General features: G+C 42.9%; 1 protein-coding gene across 1 annotated transcript in view; it reads right to left on the bottom strand.

Annotated features, from left to right (window-relative positions):
- The window catches only part of LOC100010958 (S-adenosyl-L-methionine-dependent tRNA 4-demethylwyosine synthase TYW1), a 252,040-nt gene that overhangs the window by 164,433 nt on the left and 67,731 nt on the right, over window positions 1–19,876 (bottom strand). Inside the window, exon 11 of the mRNA XM_007485684.2 lies at window positions 5,320–5,429. Coding sequence (XP_007485746.2) covers window positions 5,320–5,429 — 110 coding nt within the window. The remainder of the gene's footprint in view (window positions 1–5,319; window positions 5,430–19,876) is intronic.

The following is a 19,876-nucleotide window of genomic DNA, read 5'->3' as shown; positions in this document are numbered from 1 at the left end:
ATCATTCATGTGATTTCACCTAAGATTTTACCTTTGTAGAGAGCTACGTGGAAAAAAAAAAGGTTATGAAAGTAAAGACTCTGGTTTCCTATTAAAACCTTAATGCTTGGTGGACACAGAGTCAGAAGGATTAGACCTGAGTCTCAGGCTATGGATGTGAGCCAAGCAGAAGCCATTCGACTCCTCTGAAACTCACTTCCCAGTGTTATAAAATGGGGTGAACAATGTCCGCCTGTCTCAAAAAGTTGGTGTTGGGAAAGCACTAAGAGAACCCATGCAAATCAGAGGGGTTCTATGAGACTCAAGGACAACTCTTACTGGAGGAAAAGCCCAGGGGTTCTTCTCATTCATCCCCCAGAGCAAGGCAGCAAAGTCGGAGATGCGTGGGCTCTGAGGTATACTCTCCAACCACCAGAGAGGTAGGTGTTAGGAGGCAAAAAGGACCCCCTCCACAGACAGACACTCCACCCAGGAACTCTCTGAAGCCAGTTTTATTGCTGGTAAAGGCTCTGGCGGTCGCAAGGTATGACTTTAGATGAGTCATTAATGTAGTCTCTTAAACCAGCAAGATCTTCAAACACCAGCTGATACCTCCAATGTGCCTTGTCAGAAAACAGAATTCTCCTTCCAAGCATTCAGCTAAGAGGAATACTATCTGAATATGAAATAATTATGGCTTGGCATATGCCAATTTTCCAAACTGCTGCTTGGGAGAGAAAAGACTTGGGTTTTATCTTAAGAGTTTATGTAGGATCATTTTTCATTCTCAACTAACCAAGTTTACCAAAAACAATAGTTTACCACCAAACAACAGGCTAAATTGCCCTAAAGATTACAGGTATCATCCCCAGAGGAATTTAACCAAAGTTGTTGATGAGAGACTAAGAGATTGTTGTTACTGCTACTCTATTCAAGTGCTCCAGCCAAATGAGGTAACGAAACCCAAGAGGAAAGGCCCCAAGTTCAAAATATGAGCTGTATTTATTTTACTAGCAGCCTTGTATGAAGATAGGATTAACTCTCCCCTTGCCTATTTTTAGCTAAACAAATCAAGAACTCAAAGCACCCCTACTTAACACTAAGTAAGAGAATTCCTAAGTCACTTACTAGAGTAAGCTCACACCTCCAAAAGCTACTGCCACCCCCTGGGCAGTGCTAGGCAAATTGAAAGGCTGAGATTGATTCCTATAAAGTGGGGAAAAGACAGGAAGTAACATGGAAAAAGGAGTGTAAAAAGTCCTGAACTTCCTTTCCAAGAGACTTCTTCAGACTTCTCCTTTGGTCTTCTCCTTTGAACTTCTTCTCTTTTGGAGTTTGTCTTTGGACACTCTGTGTGGGTGAGCTAGGTAAGTAGCTGGCCTTCCTTTCCTGGCTTCTGGAGAGATCGGTTCTGGAGATTCCTGTGGAGGAGGCTGTGTTGGTGGAACTCTAGCTGAAGACACTACCAAACTTCTGGTTGAGGATTACCAGGAAATCCACATGGGAAAAAGGGACCAAGGGGAAACCCCTGTGGGGCTGAGCCTCACTTCACCAGAGAAGGGCTGGTAGGCTTGTAAAAACCTATCTCTTTAGCTACATTTTTCCACTTTCACTCTTTCTACCTCTTTGTAAATAAAGCTGCTAAAGGTCATTTTGACTTAAGCTATAATATTTTTAAATCGGTGACCACACTATTACTTAAGAGCTTTCATAATAGCATAAAAACTTAAATTTTAAATTCTTATGCTTGCAAATAACTTAGAGCAGCGGTTCTCAACTTCTCAATTTGTAGCAATGAGAATACATTATGCATATCAGGTATTTACATTCCGAATCATAACTATAGCAAAATTGCAGTTTTGAAGTAGCCACCAAAATAATTTTTTGGTTTGGGGTCACCACAACATGAGGAACTGTATTACGGGGTCACAACATTAGAAAGGTTGAGAACCACTGCATTAGACTATGAACTCCTCCTCAAGAGGTAAGGGCTGTCTTCTATCTTTCTTTTTATCCTCATTATTTAGAGCATCGTGTTTGTCTCATAGTAGACATTTAATAAATGTTTGCTGATGTAAAAGAAAAAAAAATAGCAGAATACATTTCCATTAGATGAGGGTCAGCAAACTACTGCCCACAGGCCAAATCCAGCCTACCACCTGTTTTTGTACTGGGCCACAAAGATGGTTTTTACATATGTAAATACAATAAAACCTTATTCAAACATGCAAAAACCATTCTTAGCTCTTGGCTGTACAAAAACAGACTGCAGTAAGATCTGGGCCAGAGTTTGCCTTGGGAAACACACAAGAAAACCAGAAACATTCGCCACCTGCCCGTATAAGAAGCTACTCAACCTGCATATGAGAGAAACAGAGAGAGAAAGGGAGAGAAAGGAGAGAGATGAGACAGGGAAAGAAAGGAGAGAAATGGAAAGAGGAAGGGAGAAGGGGAGGGAGAAAGTGAGGGGGTAGAAAGGAGAGAGAGAAAAGGCAGGGAGAGAAAGGGAAAAGGAGAGGGAGAGACAAGCAGATAGAGACAGACAGGGAGAAACTGAGAGGAAAGGGGAAGGGGGAAAGAGAAAAAGAAAGTGAGGGGCAGAGAAGGGAGAGGGGGAAAAGGAAGAAGAGAGAGACAGACACAGAGACAGAGACAGAGAGAGAGAAAGAGATGGAAAAGAGAGGAAGGAGAAAGTAAGAGAGACAAAGCCAGAGAGCCAGAGAGAAAGCGCACATATGTGCATTTATTAGGCACTGACTGTGTGCCAAGCCCTGTGAAAGAGGCAGTCCTTTCCCTCCAGGGCATTACAATGGGGGAAGACAACAAAGAGAAATGGAAAGAGAGAGAAACAGAGCTCCAAGAAAGGGGATGCCTGACCCATGGTCAGCACTTAATAACACTTGAGTCAGAGAGGAGCACAGATGAAATGACTGGAGTCAGGAAGCACAAGAGAAGCCTGGAACCAAGCACGGTAAGGCCCACAATGGCCTTCGAGGCCAAGGGAGCTCCAGGAGCATTCTAGGGGGATGAGGGAAATGTCAACCTAAGTGGAATGCAGTTAAAGCAAAGACTCATAAAAGAAAACAAGACTGAGGGAGAAAAAGCAGAGGCCTATGAAACAACTTCACATAAAATCAAAGCTCAATTAATTCAACAGAATGAATCTGTTTTCCTCCCAAAAGGAGCCTGGTCTTCAAAGATTCAAATCCATTCAGTGTACTAGAATCAGGCAGGGTCAAAAAGCAGGTTCCAGTCACTCAACAAGGCCACTTGCGCTACCCCTGAGTGATTTGTGAGTGCCACCAAAAGTTTCCTTAGGAAATTAATAAGGATCAGAGTCTTAGCAGCGTCTAATAAAAGGACCAGAATGAGGATGCAACTGTCAGTGTTCCACATTTGGGAAGAGGAGAAAAGAGGAAGCAGGCAAGGGTCAGAGTCAACAGATTACCTGGGAAAATAACAAAGAGCATCACTAAAATCCAAATGCCATTTCAGGTCCTGATCTGAGGATGGAGAAGTGCTTTTAAAGAATGTTCCACCTGGGTTAAGCTAAAAGATTCATTTTCACAACCCTCCTGCAAAATGAGCTGATAAAAGTTCTCAAACTGAAGATCACTGCAATAATAACACACTTTAAATTTGTTTTTGCATGTTGACCTTTCTGAAATGTTTTCACATCAGCATCTCATTCACTGACAAATTGGAGGCACTTTAAATCATTTTAAAAAAACTTTCTCAATGTCAAATTCCAAATGCACCAAGACAGAAGATAGACAATGGCCACTAGAATCCTCTACAGAATACGGCAGTTCCCAGTCTTGTCTCTTCTGTCCCCCGAGGGTCTTCTAAAGGTAGCTGTGCAAGGGTTGGGTTTCCAAGACAATGCTGAGCTCAACGCCGACCATGGGCAAGGGCAACACATTGAAGGAACCTCCAGAAGGTGGCAAGAAATGGGGTGATAGCTCAATCGATCCCTAGAGAGGCCTGAGCACTAGCATGAACTCTGCATTCAGAGGCCCATAAAATGGGGCACTCGAGGTCAGCAATGGCCAATCAAATTAAAACAGGCCCAGGAATTCTGGCCCTGAGGAAAGTCTGACTGTGACTCAGACGGTGCGGTAATCACCTAGGCTGGAGCTCTCTCTCTCACTCATACCCATCCACATCAGCCCATCCCATTCATGTACCTATCCCACACGTCCCCAGCCATCCAGGGTGCACTTTGCACCTCCATGCAAATATTAACAAAATGTCTCTCAAATCAGACCTGTCCCTCCTCCAAGAAATTAATTTGTGTGTATTTTGTATTTCATTTTCTATGTACCTTCTCCCTGACAATAAAATGTAAGCCCCTTGCAGATAGGGCCTATAGTACCTGGCATAGCCTGGCACATGCTTACCCTATGCCCATTTTCTTACAATGGGTGATCTGAAATCAGACAGGTGACTCAGAAGTATTTAAAAAAAAAAGAAATGGCAAATCACAGGGTGAACACTGACCTCATACAGGTAACGAATGCCATTCCATGAATCACTACTAAGACATCTGGAAGGCCATAACAGTTTTTCAGGATGTCAGAATTTATGTGCAAAACAAATAGGACAGGAAACCCTTTATATGCACACATGAAGTACTAAATGAGCTTGATGGTGTTTACCAAAGGTCAGCTCTGAGCTAAACACTATCTGAAAACAAACCTCACCCTCTCCAATGGGCACACCTGGGTCAATCTGAGAAATGATCAGAAATAAAGGCCACAGGCCAGTTTGGATCGCCTCTAGGGGGCTGCACCCTCCACTGCTGCAAACGGCTCACCTAGTTTCTACTTCCTGTTCTCTGATCTCTCCCAATCACCAGTAAAAGACAAGATGAATAAAGCATGGAATTCAAATTCTGTAGTTTACCAAATGGTTGCACTAGCCTCCACCCCACTCCACCTCACCCCCTCAAATCCTATCAGCTCCTAAACATCACTCCAGATAGTCAGTAGGTCTGTGCACTGGGAAAACATGGCCCCCAAAAGGACCCCAGATCATTGGGGAATCGTGGGAGAAAACCTGAAGCAAGGGAACAAGCCTCAAAGGCTCCAGTATAAGAAGTTCTTTCATTTTAATAATTTATCCTTTTTTAAGGCAGATAGGAAAGAAAATCTGCCAATAAAAGAGAAAAAAAGAGTCAACTGTTCAGGGAATGAAGGACTCAGAATTCTCCCTTTCCTGCCCAAGCATCTGGCAAAGGAAAGACAATTCAGACTCAGTGCATTTCCCAGACAGGTTAGACTGGAAGGTCTTCAGATCTCTGGGGGACAAAGTAGTCTACTGTGGAGAGAAGGGAAATACCTTTAAATTGATTGATCATGTTCTGGTGATTGTCGATGGCTTGCTGTAAGATCATATCAGGCTGGTCCATCTTCCATCGCCATTCGGTACCTACTGGATTGGTGTGGTGCCTAGAGAGAGAGGATGCAAAACTCTTAAAGGCTCCTTCTAAAATTAGCAAGATGAGGGTCAATCCTCCACTGCTGGCAAATTCGTTTCAAAAAATCACAAGAGTGTCTCCCCAAGACTTCTAGCTGGTTAGCTCAGCTTGTGATTGACCAGATTCGCTAAGTCTATTACAAACTTGTGAGCCGGCCAGGAGATAGGAGGGGGAAGCTGCAAGCTAAATGGCCCATTGCCTACAGTGCTGAGCGTCGAGGCAGGACAACCATTCAACCCTGGCCTCATACTTCCGGCCTGGGACCCTGGGCAAGTTTCTTAGCCTTCCTCTGTCTGTTTCCTCCTCTGTAAAATAGGAATCATCACAGCACCTACCTTGTCGGCCTGCATGAGGGGCGACCGAGATTACACACATGTGAAAGCACTTTGCCAACCTTGAGGCAGCAGCTATTTCTAACATCACGGTCGCTGGCTCGGCTGTCTTCAGCCACAGACACGTCCGTACATCCTAAGGTCACTCTTCCTCACCAGTTAGCATCATCTACATCCCATTTCCAAGTCCAGCACTGGCAGGGGCCAATGAAGAAGCCCAGGACATCTCGCCTAGGAAGGGGAGGGCGCCGACATTTACACGTAAGACCACTGAGGCTCCAGAGTATCCCCAGGCTTCTTGGTGTGCTTTTGGAAATAGAAGACCTCGGCTGAAAGTGGGAAGGGATGCCCATACGGTGCCCATAGTCCAACTCTCTGCTGGAGGACAGTGTCTGATGACCACTCACAGTTACCACGCCGGGCGTACATAACCTTACAGCACTCCAAAGGCCCAATGGAAAAGCTCCCTTTTTATGAATCAATGTTTGTCAACAAGAAACAGTCTATATCTTGATCCAATGTGACTCTGTTCTCAAAGCTGGTCAAATCGTTGATTTTTAGACTGGAAGGAATCTTGGTCATCTCGTCCAGGTCCCTTTGCTCCCTCACTGAGCAGAAAGTCTGTGGCCCGTCGACAAGTTCCTCCTTTAGCCCCCATTTTGTAGAGGAACCCAAGGTACTTTCCATTCCCCTCTCCGTTCTACCCCTGCTTCAAAACTTCAAAACCAGCTCCTACTTTGTTTGGAACCCTCAGCTTCCATCTTGGAATCAATACTGTGTATTGGACCCAAGGCAGAAGAGCAATAAGTATTAGGCAATCAGGGTTAAGTGACTTGCCCAGAGTCACACAGCTAGGAAGTATCTGAGGTCAGATCGGAACCCAGGACCTCTCATCTCCAGGCCTGGCTTCCTATCCACCAAGACACCTAAGCTGCCCCCTTTTTTTCATTCTCCAACCTCTGACTCCTTCTTTGCATATTATCTCCTCCTAAGATACAAGCTCTAAGAGGACAGAGTCTATCTCCCTTTTTGCTTATATTTGTATTAGCACAGTGCCCGGCACACAGTTAGTGCTTAATAAATGGTTTGTTCTCTTCTTTCCTTCTCGGAGACACTAAGGTGACTACAAAAATAACAAGTAAGAGAAGTGGGATTTGAACCCAGGGCTAGTGCTCTTTCCCTAAGCCCAAGCTGCCTCTCATGGTTATCTGGACTACTCACAAGCTTACTGGATTGCCTTCTTATCCTTCTTATCCTTGTTCTTGCGGTTGTTATTAGTTTGGCCAAAAACTCTAGGCTAAAACATCAAATCGACATCTCTAGTAATGGAGTTAATAGAACCACATTAACCCACTTGCCATTTACAGCACACCCATTCAAATGGGGGCAAGGCCAGAAATTGGATGTCATTATTCCTCTAGCTTCTATCAGCCTTTTCATCTAATCTTGACATTTTCTGGAGTTAATTAAAGATATCTATCAACCACCTGCTTTACAAGGATGCTTTACAGGAATAAATTGCCCCAAGTCTCCACTCATATGCCTCTCTGCAAAGGGCTGGAGGAAGCTAAACCTATGCACGAGCTCGGGCTTTTCACTATCAGTCTTCTTAGAAAGGGAGACAAAAGCCACAAACTGAACCGACCTTTTACATTGTAACCTTTTTTACATTAGAACATTAGAAAACTTGGGGTAGAATGGAAGGCAACAAGGGCTCAAGGGGGAAATGTCTAATTAAAAATGGGACAGACGTGAACATAAAACACAAAAAGATAGTTTTGGTTACATAGCAAAACTGCCTGGTACATAAAATTAACAAAAACATCAATGCACTGAAAAAAGAGAAAAGAAATGGCTGGCTGGGCAAAAAAACAGATACTCACAGCAAATACCTGCTAAAGATCTAATAGTTAAAACATGGGAAAGACCAATATGTAAGAACAAGAGCCATTCCCCATCAGAGAAGAGACCAAAGGAATGAAGAAATGATTTTGAAAGAAAAATACAAGTCACCAATAAACATATGAAAGAATAATCCAAATCACTGATGAGGAAAACACAAATCTGTTTAAACTGAGGCTTTGCCTCCTCCCATCAGACTGGGAAAACTGCCAAAAGATGAATAAGGCAAATGTGGAGGGGAGGGGAAACGTGAATTCACCAATGATGGCATTATACAAGGGTTCAGCCATTCTGGAAAACAATCTAAAATTTTACTCAAAAGTCGCTAGACTGTACATACATACCCTTGGTCTTGGAGATTCGATGTTTAGACATGTACCCCACGGACAAGAAAAAGGGAAAGACCCAAGTACACAAAAAATACTGAGAGCAGGACTTTTGTGGCAGCAAAGAACTGAAAGGAAAATGAGGAAAAAGAAGGAAAAAAAGGAAGAAAAGGAGGAAAATGGACTGAGGAAGTGGGCAGAATGGCTGACGGCGTCCCACATGAGAGTAAGTCAGGGCTTTCAGCCAATTATCCAGCTGCCAGCTCCCCAAGAGCACCACCTGAGCGTCTAAAATGCAGACAACCCAAGAGTCCTCCATGATGAAGCCTGGGCAAAGGCAAGGGACATCTCCTGGACACTCTGGATGCCTTGAATTGCTGCAGTCCCTGGGTGCTGGGCTTCAAGGTCACAGAGACTTAGCTCATCATTTTTCTTGGGGCTCTGAAAACTATCATCATCGGTAAGAAAGGAAAGCTGCAAAAATCAGCATCTGCCTTAAGGAGGAGTTATGAAAAAATTTAATTAACTCTTTTAACTGAAAGATATTTCACAGGCAAATTGCTACCTAACCATGCAGCCTTCCCCATCCTGCTCTGGTGTATCTGACTCTAGCCTGACAAAGAAAGAACAATGTCTCTGGAATCAAAGGACCTGAGTTCAAATCCCACATCTAACCTTGAGCCAGTCACTTCCCCTCCCCGGGTCTCGGTTTCCTTTTCTATAAATTGCAAGGTTGGGCATGATGGCCTTTGAGTTTCCTAAGACTTCATGTCTATCTCTAGGCAATGCTGCCTTGCTCGATTCAGCCCAGGGCCCTGCCTTGCTGAGATCTTTAAGGAAACCAGGTCTGACACTTAGTGAGTTACCTCACTCTCCTAAGGGTGTGGCATCTGCAATTCCATAAGGATGCACTCTATGTCTTTATCTGAGTCATGGACAAAATGCTCAACAAGAAAGCAGGTCAGGGTGTGGCCCCAAAGAACATCAAACCATTCATGTAGATGTGAACTTGCAGCCAGTTCTGAGTTCTTCTAACTGTACTCTGCTTAGCTCAATCTCCCCATCCTTCACTCCACTGGGGATACAAAGAAGGGCGGGGGGAGCCCTTGCCCTCAAGGAGCTGACATTCTAATAGACAGACAGCATGTACATACATCGGCAGGAGGGGACATTTGAGCTGGGTCTTAAAAGAATCCAGAGAGGCAGCGAGGTGCCTCAGCGGATAGAGTACTAGGCCTGAGGGTGGGAGGATCGGAACTCAAGTCTGGCCTCAGATGCTTCCTAGCTGTCTAGGAAAGTCACTTAACCCCCTCTGCCTGCCCTTGCCCTTCTGTCTTAGGGTTGTTACTAAAACAGAAAGGAAGGGTTTAAGAAATAAAGGAGAAGGGAGGGAACTACAGTCATAGGTATGAGACAGGAAATGAGAGCGCTATGAGCGAGGAAGAGCAAGTGGGCCAGGACGCTGAGGCCACAGAATGTGTGAAGAGGAGTCATGGGAAACTAACAAGATGGAAGGGAGCCATTTGGGGAAGTCAAACAGAGCTTATATTAGATCCCAGGTGTAACAGGGGGCCACAAGAGTCTACTGGGTCACGGGGTGGGTGTAACATGGTCACATCTAGGATGCAGAACACCGTGATGTGGAGGATGGATTGGAGTCGGGAGAGGCAGGGGGCAGGGAGACCATGAAGCGGCTAGTTCAGTAGAGCCAAGATGGGAGAAAAGCAGGACTCTTCCAGGTATCCAAGCTCAACCACACAATTCCTTCATAGAGATTTATAAAAGGCACCAGACTGAATCCTGATCAGAAAAGACAGGAAAAGAATCCCTGAGTCCCTTCTCCAGACCAGGTCAGCACAGGGAAACAGAGAAGTCTGTGACAAGGAGGACTGGGTCTACCCAAGGTCCTGGCAGAGAGGGGTCTAGGCACAGAAATAGGGGCCACTGGCAGCTCTGCTGGCTCATTATCCAACCCCAGGTCTGAGACTTGCACTGTGGATGGCTTTTCAAGGTAAAGAGACATTCCTAGACCGAGGAAGGAGCAGGTTCAAAAGCAAGCCCTGGTTCTGACCGTGGGAGAAGTGTGTGATCTCAGGGCCAGGCTCCAGCCTCGGCTGATTCCTGCATCAGAATAACCAGGACAGAAATCCCACTCCAAAAGAGCAAAGCCTCTACGTGGGTCCCTCTGAACCAGCACAGTTTTCCAGCTAGCTAGTAGCAGATAAAGCTGATCTATGGATATGACATGGAGCCAGCAAAGGAGACTGAGAAGGAGCAGTCGGAGAGATGGGAGAGCCAAGAAGGAACAGAGAGAGAGAGAATCCAGGAAAAGAGGGTGATTGATAATATCGAATGCTAGAGACAAGTCAAGAAGAAGGAGGCCAGAGAAAAGGTCATTAGGCTTGGCAATTAAGCAGTCACCATAACTTGGGAAAGAGCGGTTCCAGGCGAATGGTGAGGTTGGAAGCCAGGCTGCAGAGTTAAGAAGCAGAGTCACAGGCTCCCTTTGGGCTTCAGCTCAAGCACCACCTTCTACGTGAAACCATTTCTAATCTCTCCAGTTGCTAGAACCCTCCTCCTTCCATTAGAATGTGCACTCCTTTTTTTCTTTCTACTGCCAGGGCCTGCTTCATAGCAGACTCTTCATAGCTGTTGATGGCTCATTGGATGGAGAGCCAAGTCTGGAGATGGAAGGTCCGGGGTTCAAATCTAGCCTCAGACATTTCCTAGCTGTGTTTTTAGGCCCTAGACAAGTCACTTAAGCCACCACTGCCTAGCATTTAATACTCTTCTGCCTTGGAACCAATACAACAGTACTGATGCTAAGATGGAAGGCAAGTATTTAAATAAATAAATAGTCGTTGAATGAGTGACGACTACTTACATCAGAGGATCACAGATTCTGATCTGTAAGAATCCTTGGAGGTCATGACTTCAACCCAATCATTGAACAGATGAGGAAACTGAAGCCCAAAGAAATCGAGTGGCTTTGCCCATGGTCACTGTGTCAGGAACTATCTGAGAGAAAATCTGAACCCAGGTCTTCCTGATTCAAAGCCAGTTGTTCTCCCCACCCTACCATGTTGCTTTTCAGTATAGAAACCTTTCCAAAGTTTGCCTGTGTAGTGAAGAAAACTAGCAGAGAATAAGCCAAATTTGGACTTTTGTTCACTATCAACCTCTATATTCCCTCAGCTGTCACCTTTTAAAATATTCTCCTTATGTCATCACTCTACCTGTCAAAAAAAATTGCTTGTTTAATTGCGAAGAGGAAGAGGAAAGCTGATTTTCTCGATGGTGGGAGTTGATTTCCCATTATCAGACACATTTCCCAACTCTTCTGTTTCATTTCCAACTGACTCTGTGACCTCTAACTAATATCACCCAACTAAACGGAGACTTAGAACACTTTTTAAGGATTTCCAGATTTTGGTAAAACTGCAACTACATTACCTTCTTCTTCTTGCTAATACTTTATTGTAAGAAACTATTTGCAGATTCCAAACATATCCAAGGAACTCAATTGTCCCATTCCTCTGAACAGTGATGAAAAACTGATGAAAGACAGCAGCTGGATGCAACAAGAATGTCTGAGATTGCACCAGTTCTCTCTTAGCAAATCAATGAATCCTGTAACTGAATTTCATCTATATTCCTACCAGAAATTAACCTTTATTTACCAAAAATGGCATCCTATGCCTTTAAAAATTAATCATGCCATTTCCTGCAAAATACGGATGTTTCAGGGAAACAAGAAAACAAGATTCTCAAAACTGCATAAATATTACAGCACTTGGCTTCCCTGACCAAGTGCCATGAGCCTTATCAAGTGATGTAACAGAAGGGTCAGACTAAAGGAGTCGGAGGTCAAGTAAATTTACTATAAAACTTAACCAAGGAAGGCATTGCTTTTATCTCTGAAATAAATTCCAACTCAAATCAATTCCAGCACTTGAGAAGAGGAGAAAATGGTATCGCCAGAGAGAAATCTATCGTAGACTTGCCTATGTGTATTGTATGAGGGGAAAGGAGAAGGACAGAAAGAGAGACAGAGACAAAGAGACAGTGAGAGAAATGTTTTGTCTTCTATACATAGTGATATCCCGAAAATTAAAAATCTCCTTGATTCCATTTGCAAATGATCTTGACAAACATGTCTCTCATCCCCAAAAGGTACTAGTGAAACCACAAGGGCAAGGAAAATAAATGAAGCCAAAGATAAAATGTCCCTTTTCAAAAAGAAGATGAGAAAATGGAGCAAAACAAGAAGTCAAGATTCCCACTTGGAAGAAAGCAATGTAGCAATTTAATATTTTTCCTGAGGGGCATGAAGGATCTGGACTCCCCCAGCCCACTGAGAGATTTCTTTCTTAGCAAAACTATCAGGATGGGCCACATGAGACTTTTCAGAACTAATGAAGTATTTTGATTCCTCTGAAAAAGCAGCTACATCCTTTCTTGTTTCAAGAGAAGCAAGCCAATTGTTGGCTGTATTATTATTTCCTTTGGAAAAATAAAACACTCAAATTTTGTGGCAAATTTTGGCTGATTCATTTGGGGAATATTTACTTCTGATTGGTTTAACTGCTAACTCAAAGTACAGGAAAGCACCCAGCAATTTAAATCGCATTTGACTGATTGATGTCTCCACATGGGTATACTTTCAACCTAATCACCAGTCTTTAATTCACTGGATTTTAGCTCTTCTGCCAGAACATAACATTAAATCAGGTTCTGTTTGAATGTGAATGTGAACTACCCCAGAATGTCAGGACAGTGGGATTCCACACAACCTAGAACCAATTTGGAGATCGCATCTGAATCTCTGCTTGGCCAACTGTATTTTAAAAAAATAAAAATAAAAACAACTATAGATATACCCTAAATGAAGGAATGCCTGAGGTCAACACTAGGGCTTAAGGTCACTGTGTGAACTCACATGTTGCCCAGGAAAGAAATCAGGCCAATCCAAAAGAAAAACACTTATCGAAAACAAACAACAAACACAGTCTTCAGCAGAAGGATAGTGAATGCAGCCAACCACTGCAGTGTGAGGACTGACCCAAATATGGTACACGTGTCTCCTCCCCCTGCTCCCCAAGCTCGTCTCCATCTCACCCATCCCCATGCTGCTAATGCTCCTTCAAATCAGACCCCAAAAGGACAAGCTCACAGCTCTCCCCTCCCTAAGATCTGGTGTCCCCTCTTCTGCCTGTCCAGGGTGGGGTGTACACAATGTATGCCCTCTACTACCTCCTTCACACCTCCAGTTTTCCACTTCTTTTGCTGAGAAATGTAATCAGATCACACTCTGGAAAGAGTGTTCTCCTACTCATCATCTTTGTGATCTCTCCCATAACTACTTCTCCCAGCCACCATTCCCCCAATGGGTTGCCTCCTCCATTGGAATATAAGTTTCTTGAGGGAACAGAACAGAATGGAACAGAAAGGAAAGGAAGCGAAGGGAAGGGAAAGGAAGAACAAGTTATACAGTAACAATATTGTAAGGAAAACTGTGAAAGACTTAGGAACTCTGACCAACAAAATGACCATCACTAACTTCAGAGGAGTCATGATAAAGCATGCTTCCTGCCTCCTGACAGAGATGGCCGTCTCAGGGCAAGCTGAGACATATGGCTTTTTGGATATGGCCAAAGCAGAAATTTGTTTTGTTTTGACTATTTATGTTCAAAATTGGGGGGTGGGAGGTGGAGAGGGGGAGATGTTGCTTTTCTTTCTCATTTGGGGGGACAAAGACCTGGAAGTGAGAAAAAACAGATTTTTATTGATTGAAAAAAATTCCAGTTTGAAAAAATAAAGCCTATTTGAAATAATAGGAACTACTTCCTAGCTGTGTGACCCTGGGCAAGTCACTTAACCCCCATTGCCTAATACACAGTATTTACAGAAGATAAGGATTTAATTTTTTTCAAAGATATTTTTTCCCCAAATGCATATAATAACAATTTTCCACATGCATTTTCTGAAGTTATAAGATACAAATTGTCTCTCTCTCTCTCTCTCCCCCTTTCCTCCTACCTCCTGGAGATGGTAAGCAATCTGATCTGCATTATACATGTATTATCATGCAAAACATATTTCCCTATTATTCATTGCTGTAAAAGAACATTTATATAAAACTAAAACCCCTAAATAAAAACACAAATAAATTGAAGTAAAAAATTGTATGCTTTCATCTACAGTATGACTCTAATAGTACTTTCTCTGGGGTTGGAGAGCATTCTTTGCCAGAAGTCCTTCAGAATCGCCCAGGATTGTTGTATTGCTGAGAGTAACTAAGTCTTTCCCAGTTGCTCATCCCACAATATTGCTGTTACTGTGTACACTGTTCTCCTGGTTCTGCTTCTTTCACTCTGCATCAGTTCAGGTAGGTCTCTCCAGCTCTTTCTGAGATTATCCAGCTCATTATTCCTTTGAGCACAATAGTATTCCATCACCATCATATACCACAGTTTGTTCAGCCATTCCCCAATTGATGGGCATCCCCTCAATTTCCAATTCTTTGCTAAAAAGGGCTGCTGTAAATATTTTTGTACAAGTAGATCCTTTGCCTCTGAGAAATAATAGGGACTTCAATGGAATTACTTCGATGGAATTGTGACCTCACTGATGTGACTCCCCTCTAATGGTACAGACTGTGACCCACCCCACCCCACCTCATCTTATGCAATGCCTGTCCAAGTCTTTCCATAAATGTTCCTCCTGGGGGTGGGGGAGATCATCCATAAGAGTGTCCTGAGCACCACTGCCCTATATATTTCTTGAGCTTGCACAAACATGCCCTCTCACTCTGTTGCTGCAATTGCTGGATGATTTCTATGATATTTTCTTGCACAATGCTTCAGTGTAGTCTGCCAACCCACTCCTTACACCCCCACCTGCATCCCATAAGCATCTCCAGGGCTGTTGTGTAACCTGTACCTTTAATTCTAAAGTCTGTGGAGTCTCATGACTCAAAGTCAGACATGGTGGCAATAATATTAAAAATATGGACTTTTGCTTCAAGGAAAAGTCTGCAATCATTAAAAGCACCGAGCAGTTGCTGAAAGGCACGTACACCTGCTCTCTTCCTCCTGTTCAGTTCTGAGCCTGGCTCATCGTCCATATGTAACGTGTGTCCAAGATCTGCATCATGATGGACCGACTCTAGGGCTGTCCACTCAAAGGCAAAGCCTGGCCAGGACTAGAGGCATTCCTTCTTGCACAAGGTCATTCCTAGGTGAATGGCTGGGCTGAATTCTTTTGAGTGACTCTGGATCTCATTAAGGAAGCTATACAATGAGGCAGGGCTTCATCCCATCAGCAAAGGGAAGCTTCTGGAAAGCCTTGCCATCTACAAAAAAAATCTCCCTTCCATCAGTATTGGACATCCTCCAAAATGACGGTAAACACGTTGGGCAAGCAAAGCAGCATCCACATCTTATTCCTCACTCCCAATGAATGACCAAAGGACACTCAGAACTTCCTCTCTCATGTCAATGTTTCAAGAAATCTGGAATGAGTTTCCATATGCATGAGGGGCAGCTGGGTGGGAGCCCTTCACTCTAGTCAATCAAATGCTTTGGGGTTTTTTTGGTTGTTTGTTTTTCTTTGAATACGATCAAAAACATGATGCACTGTGACACTTTGTACTCTCTGCACCTGCTGTAGAATACCACCAGCAAATTCCAGCCAAATCTGCTTCTGAACTCCCAACAAGGATGCCCTCACCGCACATATGGGTTATTCTGGAACACTCTGCGGATGCAAACATTGTCCTAGGGGTCAGCAAGTACCACTTTTTTTCTCAACCACCTTGTTCTGGAAATAAAAATATCAGTGATTTTTCCTACAAGTCCTTCACACTCTCCTCCCTCCCTTTCAGAAAGCTGGAGAACAGTGAAAGCTGTCCCAAAGTGGCACAGGCTGCCTCAAGAGATGGGGGTCCCCCCACACAGAGCTTAAAGGACCAGTCATCATGGAGCTTCCTTTAAATAGCCACTGAGGTCGCTTTCAACTCTCCCATTCTGTGATGGCTCCATTCAGGCACCATTTCCTACCAGAAGTCTGTCTTCATTTTCCTAGTCTTTACTGCTCACCCCTCTGAAATTATTTTCTATCTATCTTCTAAACACAAAATGACTTCTGCAGGAAGGAGCCATAGTGGAGACTGCGCCAAGCCAGAAATGAAGAAGACCTGAGTTCAAACCCAGCCTTGGATACTTATTAGCCATGTGACCCTGGAAAAACCACCTAATTTCTGTTTGCCTCAGTTGCTTCAGCTATAAAATAGAGATAATAATAACACCTATAATCCAAGGTCATTGTGAGGATCAAATGAGATAATATATCTGTAAAATGCTTGGCATAGGGACAGCTAGGTAGCACAGTAGATAAGAGTGCCAGGCCTAGATTGGGAAGAACCAGAGTTCAAATCTTGCCTCAGACACTTCCTAACTGTGGGACCGTGGACAAGTCACCTAATCCCCAGCTGCCTAGCCCTTGCAGCTTCTCTGTCTTAGAACTGATACTAAGACAGAAGATAAAAGATTTTTTTTAAATGCTTAGCATAGTGTCTGGCACATAGTAGGTGCTATATAAATGCTTTTTGCTATTATTCCCTTATTTCAGTCCTATCCAAATTTTTGTGACCCCATTTGAGAGTTTCTTGGCAAAAATAATGGGGTGGTTTGTCATTTCTTTCTCCAACTCATTTTACAGATGAGGAAACTAAGGCAAATAGGGTTAAGTGACTTTGCCCAGGATCACACAGCTAGTATATGTCTGAGGCCAGATTTGAATTCACAAGGATGAGTCTTCTGGCACTCTATCTACTATATACCACCCTAGCTGTTATCTATCTATAATAATAATAATAATCACCATTATTATTATTATTGCTATTTACATATCTACATACAAGTTGCTTAGTCTCAAGCCCCTGGAGAATGCCAGTTTCTTGAGAGTAAGGCCATCTGAGTTTTATCTTTGTATTCTCAAGGCCCCTTCATGGTACTTGCAAGCACACAGTAGGCACTTAATAAATGGTCTTCCATCAATTTCCTCTGTAAAATTTTCCAAACAAGTTTATATTCTGAACTGATTATTACTTTTGGATGCTCTAGCCTAACCCTTGACAAGGAGAACAAATATTTACGACAAGAGAATTTCTGGGTTCTTTTTAGACCTCACTGTGATGACTCATTTACACATAACAAAATGGGGGGGGGGGGTAGTATTGGCTCTGTATCGATATCTGTTGGGTTTTGATCCAGTGTCCGTTTTTCAGTGTCAAAGCTTGTTTAGGCAGGTTAGCCTAGACACACATGCCGTGTGTCTTCTCGTTTTTCTTCTAATGCGGTATAGGCTTTGCTCTTTGCTCTTTTTAGAGGAGTTCACATTTAAAGCACTGGCAGCTACATTCATATTTACAAACAGTCCTAAGCTTTGGGGGTTCATAGAATATTTGATCTCCTTTTCTGTCATTCTGTCACTGTCCCTGCAGAAGTGGGAAGGGGCTCACCCACACAGGACCAAAGGCTACCTTGTGGTTTTGTTTCATGGATTACCGCAGTCAAATAATTTATCAACTGGCTGGACTACTGAGGATGAGGTTCTCCATACTTAACCAGTCTGTTCTAGGTTTGCAGACTATCACCGGGAACATGATACAAGCTTCCCTGCTTCGTGGCTCCGTCAGAGCTTGAACACCCCTGGCATGGAACTAAGAGTCAAAAGCAAACTGTATGGAACAGATTCAAATTCATACAAAACCTTTTTACAATGTTCTCCATCCATATGGAATTTTTTTTTCTTTTAGTGTTTAAGTACACTGAAGTTTAGGGGGTTTTTTAACTAAAAATATTTGAAGTCCTTATGGTCATCCTACTTCTCTCCTCTCTCGTAGCCCCCAGTTAAGATGAGGCAGGATTTACCTGGTGCCACACTGTACAAAGCCTTGGGAATACAAATTAAAGCAAAAAGACAGTCCTTGCCCTCAAGGAGCTTACACTCTAAAAGGAGAAAACAATGCATAAAAAGGAACTGATGAATGGGAATGGGTAGAGAGGGTGTCCACAAAGGGGTATGGTAGGAAAGTCAAGAAAACAGAAGCACAGCTGCCTCATTCAAAGAAGGGCCAGCCAGGGTTCACCCTTAAAACTGAGCCCCCAGAAGGAACTTCTCAATGAAAATGGCAGAGGAATATTCTAGGGTGAGAAGGGCCTAGACGCTAAATCATGTTCTAGATACTGGAACTCTGTGGCTGTTGTAAAGAATTTAAAAGTCAATTTAGTGTAACTCTCCAAAAAAGAGAAAGGGAGAAGTTTATGAAAGCTCTTTAACAGTGTTTTACTAGGATTTTTCTGATGTGTTTGCTATAATACCCTCAAATGGAACAGATGGGAAATTCTAATTTTAAAAGTTAATATATTAATATTTCTTTACCAACAGGCTTGGTTGATGAAAGGCTACATTTAGTCATGTCTTTCTACAAGCTCATTAAGTTAATGAATTTGTCAAGCTTTTGTTATTTGCTTCTTTTTTTAAAATGTGAGTGAATTTAGTACTCATAATGTAGTCCAGGAGGAAACATGGTTGGCTCAAGCCAGGTAGTGTGGGACATAAGATCTCCCCACAGAGCTCTGTTAACTCGCTTCTAATCTCCAAATTCAAAGCGCCTGCTCCCCAAGGCCAGGGCCTCAAGCAGACACAGCCCAGAACAGCCAGGAAGTTTAGAATGAGAAACAATGGGCACTAGACAACAAATGCCTAGAGATTTCCTGTTGGGGCCTAAACAGGGCATAATTCACATGCCCACCAGGTCCCACAGCTTATCACTGTCATTGTCCCTGCAGAAGTGGGAAGGAGCCCACCCCACAGGACCAAAGGCCATTTTGTAATTTTGTTTCATGGGTTCCCAGGAAACCATCAAAACACTTTGAACAAGAAATTCCCCTGTTCCTTTGCACATATTTTTGCTTCTTAATTCTTTCAATTGTGTGGAATACAATCTATTGGCAAAGGAGATATTAAATGTTCTAGTGAAGTCAATTTTCATGTTAACCATGATCATAAATAAGCGAGAATGGCATTATTACACACAATCAGAAAAAAAAAACATTTGCTTTGTAGGAAGTTAGTTGCAAATTGAGAAATTGTTTTTCTAGTATTTACCAAAATTAAAACAAAAGAATTTATGAATGCTATTAGAATGGAACTAGAGCTAGCAAACTCCTTAGTAATGTAAAGAGAGGATTACCAGGTGCTAAGGAAGAGGGAAGCTTCCCTCCTCAGTTTCTTAGAAAACCCTCTCATTTGCAAATTCCATATTTCTTGAACTGCCCATATCTAAACCCATACAAGATATAATAGAAACAAGTTGAAAAGCAGTATGATCAAGAATAATTTCTTCCAACAAATTTATAATACTTAAGGTATCATTTCAGCATCTTAATTTGCTTATTTGAGACCCTGGAGAATGGAGAGTTCTTTTGTAAAGGGAAGAACATTATTCTAAGAGTCTGGCAACAACTGAAGAATTCAACACAAACAAGCAGAAGTCTGGGCAATTTTATGGAGCCCTTGCCCAGAAAAGGAGAAAGAAAAGCTCATTGCATAGAGCAGCACAAGGTTTCTTTTAGGAGAATGTTCTCAAAACATACAATTTCCATTTTATAAGGATTTCTAGAGGTTTCTTGAAAATTCTTCTGAAATGTCTCCCATAATCATGCATTTACAATTTCACAATGGAAATAGTATTGAGATTTAGTAAGAGCCTTAAAAATTGGAAGGAAGGAAGGAAGGAAGGAAGGAAGGAAGGAAGGAAGGAAGGAAGGAAGGAAGGAAGGAAGGAAGGA

This window comes from Monodelphis domestica, chromosome 2 (assembly GCF_027887165.1).
Source record: "Monodelphis domestica isolate mMonDom1 chromosome 2, mMonDom1.pri, whole genome shotgun sequence".
Taxonomy (NCBI): domain Eukaryota; kingdom Metazoa; phylum Chordata; class Mammalia; order Didelphimorphia; family Didelphidae; genus Monodelphis; species Monodelphis domestica.
Note: the sequence above shows the minus strand (reverse complement) of the source record. Positions and strands in the feature narration are given on the sequence as shown.